Source organism: Cornus florida, unplaced genomic scaffold (assembly GCF_030987335.1).
Source record: "Cornus florida cultivar Cherokee Brave unplaced genomic scaffold, ASM3098733v1 CherokeeBrave_3.0.0_Hap2_Chr03, whole genome shotgun sequence".
In the NCBI taxonomy this organism is placed as follows: Eukaryota; Viridiplantae; Streptophyta; class Magnoliopsida; order Cornales; family Cornaceae; genus Cornus; species Cornus florida.
In genome coordinates, this window is record NW_026775573.1 from 49,884,741 (window position 1) to 49,894,325 (window position 9,585).

Genomic DNA, 9,585 nt, shown 5'->3' on the forward strand with positions numbered 1-9,585 from the left:
AAAATTTTCTGTGTTCCAAAATTCTTCTTCAATTTTTTATTTATTTTTGATTGTCCCAAATTTCGTGTTTCATTTTGAAAAGTCAATATAAAAAGATTATTAAATTTTTAAAAATATCTTTGACATTTGAAAACTTTTCCCAATTAATAATATAAATTTATATATATATATTTTAGTTAATTACTCACACACACATTTCTCAATTAAGGTTTGAACTCCTAATCACTCTTTGAAAAGTAGGGACTTATATCACAAAGCTATTGACGTAGTGATATAATCGTCTATATTTGAACTTAAACTTCAATAGTATGGTTTGAAATTTTAGAAGAACACAATGCAGTAAATATATATTCACTAAATGTATGTTGGTTTAACGAGTTAGACTAGTTAATTAAAAAACAGAAAAGAAAAGAAAGGACAAGTCATCACCTCTCCCGTTGGTATAGAAAATGTTAGTGGAACACTTCCAAGTCACAGCCCTCACAGCAAATGATCAATCTTTATCCAAAACTACTAGAATCCTTGTCAGATATTATTATGCTGACCTGTATGGCCCATACGATCATTGAACCAAAGATATGTTTTATATCATCTTTCACGTGTATATGTTATGATGCCATTCAATTATTTATTAGTGCTTCTGCAAGATCTTTGAAATTTTTTTCATATGGGCAACGTGGCATCATAATTGAAAACATAGTTTCAACAATTTCCATTGATTATGGTAGGTTGAAGGTGGACTACTGTGTTCGGAGTATTAGTTACAGTCGCGATATAATAGACTCAAATAAAATTAATGTAAATTGATTGATACGAATCGCATATCAAACTTAAAAAAAAGTCACGTATCGAATGATACGGCGAATCATATTATCAATGGAGAAATAAATTTTCTTTACCAACGAGGAGTATTACAAAATTTTTGCAATGGTCATATTAGTGTATATATTTTAATTTTAAGGCAATGGAAAAATACAATAAAATGATTATTTTTTTGAAAATAGTTGCATGTAAAACACGTATATCTCATGCATACACAAATTTTGGATTTCTTCCCTTTCATTGAATCACCATTTATTGTATACAATTATAATTATTCAATCCTTCACATCTAAGAACACGTGATAAATACAAATATATAAATACATATATACATATATTTATTTAAGATTACTGCAAACAAGTAATTTCAATGTGAAAATCACCGGATGAAACCGAATGTTGGAATCACAAAGACAATTTTAAACAAAAATCTCATACACCAATATGTAGTTCACATCTAGAACATTTGAACGCGTGAATATATATATATATATATATATATATATATATATATTAGTGTAAGATTGCTTTAAAGAAGTAAATATTATGAGACTAACAATTGTCTCAATTATTTAATAATGTGAAATCCACCACATATAATGAATGAAATTAAACGTTATAATCACAAGATTCATTTTGTTCACTTAATAAGGACTGATAGTTGTCACGATAATTTTTAAACAAAATCCCATTCACTAAAACTCTTTGGTTGATCAAGTTAGATAAATCGCATACTTGTTTTGGTTAATAATTTATAGCAATGAATTAATTAATACTTATGTACAATTGTGTCTCATTAATTTAAATTTTACACGAATGGGGTGATGAGAAGTTTTTAGGGGCACAAAATTTGTCAATGTAATCGATACACGTGGAGACACGTACTATGTGGAGTTTTGTTGAACATTGCTTAACCAACATACAATTGTACAATTTGTACAGACAATCCAAAAATGCTAGATTACAAATTAAAACAACAATTATAGAACTATAATCAATGATATTATTGGTCATGGTCAAAGTATTAAATTATTTGGTAAATAGTTGTACGAGTCACCAGCCATGTCAAATCCACATCAATAATTCTTTTAAATAGAAAATCGAGAGTGTAAGTTTTCGAAAAATAAATTGTCCTTTTATACGTGGATGTGTGAGTTTCTTAACATGATAAAAATAAATAAATTAATTAAATTAAAAAATCCATATGACCAACTTATAATTCTATAGCTTTGACAACCTTTGTCAAGTTTGATCATTTTCATTAATTTTCTAGAATCACTTCTGAAGTTCACATATTCCATTCTATTGATCCTCAGCTTCCAAAGATATGGATGGTGCCTAAGAATTTCACAAAGTAGTTTGGTTGCATGGAAAACTAAGCATAAGAAAGAAAAAAAAAAGCTCTTTTTCCTATTATCATTTTATTAGGAAAGTCATTTCTTGGTGCAAGTTCTGCCTATGTTAGGCCCAGTTTAGTTGGATGGTAATGAAAAAAGAAAAAGAAAAAAAGAGTAATGGATGGAAATGAAATATTATATTTGGTATAGATAATTAAAAGAAAAGAATGAAAATAGAGGGGTTAGGAAGGATACAAATTAGGAATGACTTGTTGATTTTGTTATCCTTTCAAAAAATGGGAGGAAATGAAACTTAAAGGAATAAAATGCTATGAAACTTTATTAATAGCAAATTTGTCCTTATCTTTTAAAAACAAAATTTATAGAAAAAAGTTTGATAGTAAATTCATTAAAATAGTTTCTTTTTATTCATTAATCAACCAAACCGGCTCCCTTCCTTTCTTTTCTTTTCTTTTCTCTCCTACCTTATGTTGTCCTTTTTTCTGTTTTTTTTTTCCCATTGTACCAAACATAGCCTTGGGGTGTTGAAAAGGGTAAACAATGGAAGACCTATGGCCTACTTGATATCCCACTTGTATTTGAGATGGGCATGTCGATCTTCTATAAGTATCTGTACTTCCTAATTCATTATGTATTATATACTGTGCTCTGGTGTGGGTATTAGAAGACCAGAGCTCATTATTATAAGAGGTTTTGGTGAGTTTAATACGACTGAATCTTACTTATAAGTTGCAAGAAAGATCGACTTAAGAAATTATATTAATAGATGATGTTGAGAGTGGTGGATGAAAGGAACACATCGAAATAGATAATACACGTTATGATATATGATGCACTCTTATTTTACACATATAATGTATATGATGAATTCAAAAGGCCAACACCAAGTTACGTATTTGGATTGGAAGATTAAAATATATGTATGTATGCGTGTGATTGTATGTGTCTATATATATATATATATGAGCTGATCTGAAATGACGAAGTGAGTGAGATGATTGAACCATTCAAAGAATATATAATTATAGTATTTGCATAAGAATCTTAATTAAATCTTGTGTCTCTCAAAAATGGCTAAGCAAACTTTATCAACAATTGAAAAAATAATATTCAAATAAATTTATGGGTTGGAAAATGCAAGAAGAATTAAGCAATATATATATGCCCCCACAGCAACCACTCACTTGATGATCAATATATATGTGTTGTGCAGTTGTATTAAAGAAAGAAGCAATTGAGAAGTGGAATAATGAATTGGTGCATGTATACACACACGCACACACACACACACGTCCATCTCTAACTATTCATATTGGTTGTTAGATGGTATACTGAAATTTCTAATCCTTATACGCCAGACAGCATGAACAATGCCATTTTCAATCCTTATAGGTCCTTAGAAGCAACTTTCTGAAAATTAAATTTATGTTTGTTAAGGGTCATTACATAATTGAAAAATGTTGAATAAGCCTAATTATGACAAAAAAAAAAAAAAAAAAAAAAAAAGTCTAATCGGCATAACCTAACTCTCTTGCAAGGGTATTTTGGAGAGTCAGTTTATGCCAAGTCAGCTTAAGAATCATTTTTCTACTTAAAATTAAATTAAATTTATTAAACTAAAGCATGTCTAGGTACGAGACAATCCTTTTTGTTATAAGTACTCTTTTCGTCTGAAAATTCTTAACCTATCACCTTTTCATTTTTGGATTCCAAAATTCATATTCCATTTAAAAAATCAATTTAAATAAATTGTATATTTTTTGCAATATCTTTTACTCTTAAACCTTTCTTAAACTAAATATGTGGATCTTTAAAATATTAAATGGCCAATTTTGATATTTCAAAAGGGGAAAATGTATTAAATAGATGTCGGCTGAAAAGGTGATGTAGTATGTATGAATTTTTATAAATATAGAACAAAATATATCTATAGCAAGAACAAAAGAGCAGAAGAGATGAGTCTAAAAGTGGAGAGCTTTTGTATTACTACTTTATTTTGGGATACTCCTTTCATCACAATACACACATATATAGACAATTTTTTCCCCACATTTTACTATTCTTTTCCTCCACTTCCCACGCCCATACGCACATAATCCATACATTTATTTCTTCTGACATCAATAAACCTATATAATTCTAGTAGTTGTGTAAGGATCTTAATTAAATCTCGTGTCTCTCAAACTTGACTAAGCAAACTTTATCAACAATTATATATATATTTTTAAATAAATAACTTGATCTGACAAATAAGTGCCATTAAAATTTATTGGTTGGAAAATGCAAGAAGAATTAAGCAATATGCTTGTCCATATCAAACTACTCATGTTTTCTTTATTGTTCAAGCAATTTTTTCTCCATTTTTCCATTCCTAAATAGTAGGTATTCTTTATGCAAATATATTCATGTATATATAAGAATATATATATTAGCTAGTTGTGAGACAAAAATACCAATTTTCCTTCCTGAAAATTACAAAGGGAAATGAAGAAAATTTTTGTGCTAATTTGACTAAAACAAGAAAGGAAAAATAAAAAATTAGTCTTACTTTATAATTCTAATGACTAATAAGTCCTAAAAAGCACATAGTTGTAACCACCACCAAACTTAGCAATTTTCTAAAATGATTAAATAATTATTTAGACTTAATTATCTACAATGAAACTTAATATATCTGTAAAAGAAATGTTTATAAATATTAATTTTTTCATGTGATATATTCATGATAATTCAAGGAATGACTTAATTTATTTTAAACTTTTCTACTTCATATATATATATATATATATATATATATATATATATATATATATATTAAACAAGTAATTTTAATTATGAATTAGAAAGATTTATATTTGAGAATATGTCATCGAAATTGTACAATTTTTCACAATTTATTTTAATAAAAAAGACATTAAATATTCAATAATAAAATGGTATAGTGGGAAAAAAATTGTTGACAAGCGGAATTAAGTTTTTAGTTGGAAATATTTACCAAACGTGGGACTTTGTTGTCTTAATTAGAATTTTATAGAACTTAACACGTAATCAATGTAAAAGGACAAAATAGTGCGAAGCATTAAGATCCAAACAAGTCAAACGTCCAAGGAGAAATTATACACACAGCGACAAGTAAAAGGGTATGGATAAGATGCCATTAACTAGTTGAAAATTGCAATCATAGGGTTTATGTTATGTGTTTATTACGTGGGTTTGAGGTGGACAATTATGATTTATCCCAAGAGTAATGTTAGTATGAGTTGGGTTCCATAATAGTTGTTATAAACTCTCCTTTAGATTGACACAAAAATTAGTGCATCATCACAAGGCATTTACCGGCGGGGGGGGCTCTATGGGCGAGAGCAAGAGATAGGGGGGGGGGGGGGGCTCTATGGGCGAGAGCAAGAGACACTAGCAGTATGGCAGTAAGTTACCGTACTGGGCTTGTATGGGTGTGGAAAGGGGATATGCTATATATGTGATATTTGTACACCCTATTAGTAAGAGATATTTTGGGGGTAAAATTTAAGAGTAAAATTGTGTGCGCTGGCGTTCAAAGCGAACAATATGTAATCTGACTTAGTTGGAAGTGTGATTGTGGCGATCTTGTAGGCGGGTGTGCCGTGGACGAAAATAAAAGGCATTATTAGAAGTGTGATTGTGGTGATCTTGTAATCGAGTGTGTCGTGGGTAAAAATAAAAGGCACTGATAAACTACTACACTGTGCACAACCCTCGATGTGAAAAAGGTAAAACTCAAGAGTAAAACAAAAATATAAAGCTAAAAATACCATAAAATAAAATTATTTGAGATGATTTTATTTTAATAATTTTACCTATTTTATAAAAAAGTAAAAATAGAGAGAGAACTTATCACATCTATCTTAAGGTTGACCTCGTCATAGTATTACTCTTTATCCCACCATCTTTATACGTACTGCCTTCATGTCTATTTCTCTCTCTACATTGTGTATATTCTCTTTCTATAGAGATCCCGTCTTATATAAGCTAGTGTCCTGCTTACTCCCTTCATGTCTATTTCTCTCTCTCTACATTGTGTACATTCTCTCTACCGAGATCCCGTCTTACATAACCTAGTGTCCTGCTCCATCCCCGCCTACACAAAACATATCAGAAAACATACAAACACACTCATATATATACACACACACACACACACACACAGATGAAGAGAGACAGTTTGAATGGAGGAGAAGTGGAGGAGGAGATGATGGGGAGATGGCCATCAAAGGAACAGAAGCTGCCTTTTCTGTCGTTAAATCATGTATCCTTCGTTTGCAAATCCGTTAGCAGATCCGTTAGATTCTACGAGGATGTATTGGGTTTCGTCCTCATCAAACGCCCTTCTTCCTTCGACTTTGAAGGAGCTTGGTATGTCCACCCTCTTTTTCTAACTGCAATAAGTCCATTGCATTTTCCTTTCCAAAGGGAAAAACGAAAAAAGAAAGAAAAAAAACACTCATGCTAGATTTGTTATCATGAAATTATAAATAAATAATTTTAGTTCTAAGAAGTTCATTTCATGTTTCTTTTTTTATATTGATGCAAAATCATGCATCATTTAGAGTCAGGAGCTTTTTTCACACTCAGCTGAGCCCGTCATCACTTCTGTTAGAAAAGACCACCCACTCTGAATCGTAAATTCGTATCAACACTTTATTCATTGAAAATATAGCATTTTATATTGTACTATGCTTGAGGTATTCAATACCTTTTCCTTGAAATGAATTCTATGAGAATTGGTGGAGCAGCAAACTTCTCAAACCATGAGCCGCAAATCTTTTCCCTAGATTGAAAAGAAGTTCACACTAATCTTGTATGATTCTCCTGTTATATAATTATATATATATATACACACACACAAACATACAGATTTGTGTACGTTGATTCAATAAAAAGCAATGAGGGTTGGTAGAGATGTTTACAATATTAGTACCATTTATATATATATATATATATATATATATAATAGCCAATGTTGATTTGATAAAAATAACAGTCTAAAAAGTTCTAACGATAGACTGCCATATGTAACATAATTTTTATCTTTAATCCAAAATGATACAAGGTTATATTTGGCGGCATGAAATTGAAATCTTAGAATTGGAATTGATGAAATTGAAGAAAAGTTAGACCACTGGTCCGTTGGTTAGCCTATGAATCAAAGTTAACTAGTAGTTTCAATTATGTTAGAAGGTTTTTTTTTTCACACACAAACATACAGATTTGTGTACGTTGATTCAATAAAAAGCAATGAGGGTTGGTAGAGATGTTTACAATATTAGTACCATTTATATATATATATATATATATATATATATATATAATAGCCAATGTTGATTTGATAAAAATAACAGTCTAAAAAGTTCTAACGATAGACTGCCATATGTAACATAATTTTTATCTTTAATCCAAAATGATACAAGGTTATATTTGGCGGCATGAAATTGAAATCTTAGAATTGGAATTGATGAAATTGAAGAAAAGTTAGACCACTGGTCCGTTGGTTAGCCTATGAATCAAAGTTAACTAGTAGTTTCAATTATGTTAGAAGGTTTTTTTTTTCTTTTTTTTTTTTTTTTCACGCATTTCTAATTTTAAACTCTCAAATAGTTTGTGAACTCTGAATGCATGTAATTGGCCACAAATCATATAAAATTAGGTCAAGAAAGATGATGATGATAGCAATGACGTCTGCTCACGATTTTTTTATTTTTGACAAAAAATATAATAAGCTAAAATGAACTAAAATTTGATACATTTTTCAGGTTGTTCAACCATGGAATTGGCATCCACTTGCTCGAAGCGGACAATATTCCGACGAAGAATGGCGTAATTAATCCAAAAAACAACCACATTTCCTTCCAATGCTCGGACGTGGAACTCATAATGCAGAATTTGAGAGAGATGAAGATCGAGTACGTGACGGCGGTGGTGAAGGAAGGTGGCGTGACGGTGGATCAGCTCTTCTTCCACGACCCAGATGGATACATGATTGAAATCTGCAACTGCCAAAACCTCCCTCCTCTTCCACTCTATTCATGCCCAGTACTCAACAACTCACCTACTCCCAATATCAACCAAACAACTTCCTCCTTCTATGGTAGGTTAATTTCTCATCCTCTATCCTCCACTTCAGTTCTTGTTATATATTTATGTTGAAGTCCTAAAAAAAAAAAAAAAAAAAAAAAAAAAAAAAAAAAAAAAAAAAAAAATCTACATAACTAATTCATTGGAATCAAAATAAAAAGGTAGTTTTTTCGGTTTTTTTTTTTTATTTGAAAAGAGGTCTTTTATCAGAAAACAGTTCTCAGAAACTGTCAACCAAGTAGATATTATACAGTTTTCAGAAAAACAGAAATCTGTTCTTATGAAACTGAACCAAGCATGTCCCCTTTTCTGTCTCTCTCTATTTTCAGGTAAGAAACTTTTCTACTTATAGCGTCCGGTGGAGACTTAAACCTTTGACCTTCTAGGTTTGAAGGCAAGAAAGTGCCACTGGACTACAGACTCTTGGCAAGTTAGAAAAAGTATTTACGAAGGTGAGAAAAAACATTGTTCATATATGTTCTTTCTCTATCTTGACTTCTAGAATTTGAAGCTAACTTTCAGCCACATTTTTTTGTAACTTACAGTAGTCACATTCTCAAACACGTGCCTCATTGCTTAACTTCTTCATATGACTTGGCACCATTTCACAACTTTCTTTCAGCATTAACATCAATGCATAATTTTATTCACAAATTTTAGCAAAGGTGATTGACTGATATACCATTTTTAGCACACTAGTTTACCATATTTACAAATGGCATAAATGCAGCAGTGCATATATATGCTGTGAATAAGTCGATCTATACATTAGTGTTGGCATGCGGGGGTATTTTGGTCATTTCACTTCAAAACCCAGTCTAACAGAAGTAGGGTAATTATTTTAGTATAGTTTCTTATTCTTGTAATTAAGAACAATGAAATAGATTTGACTACTTTTATTATTATTATTATTATTATCATTTTTTGGGGTGTGTGCTTGAGTTAGGTTAAATTGTCCATTAAGTAACGTTCTGACGATCAAATGGAAAAAAAATTGCAGAGAAGCTACGGTTAAAGATGCAGTGCTCAGGAGAAATGGAGGCTGTGATGATGGAGAACTTGGTAGTGGACATGATGGACATTTCATTTTGAGAGAATTGCGATTCAATTCCACCAAAGTTGTTGATGCATGAAGTGTGTTCAGAGATTGTGTGAATTATGTGATAAATGTGTGAAATATAACTAGGTTCGTTAGTTTTGCTCTTTTTTTCTTTTTTTCTTTTTTTCTTTTTTTCGGTCATTTGGTATTGGACCCACCCTGTTTAAATACATTGTTTCTTTTTTAAGACTTTGA

General features: G+C 30.6%; 1 protein-coding gene across 1 annotated transcript; it reads left to right on the forward strand.

The window, feature by feature from the left end:
- Positions 1-6,366: 6,366 nt before the first annotated feature.
- Positions 6,367-9,383, forward strand: LOC132301586 (glyoxylase I 4-like). The gene is made up of 3 exons (XM_059798825.1): positions 6,367-6,572; positions 7,970-8,304; positions 9,292-9,383. Exons 1-3 carry the CDS (start codon positions 6,367-6,369, stop codon positions 9,381-9,383), a joined length of 633 nt encoding a protein of 210 aa, XP_059654808.1.
- The last annotated feature ends 202 nt before the right edge of the window (positions 9,384-9,585 follow it).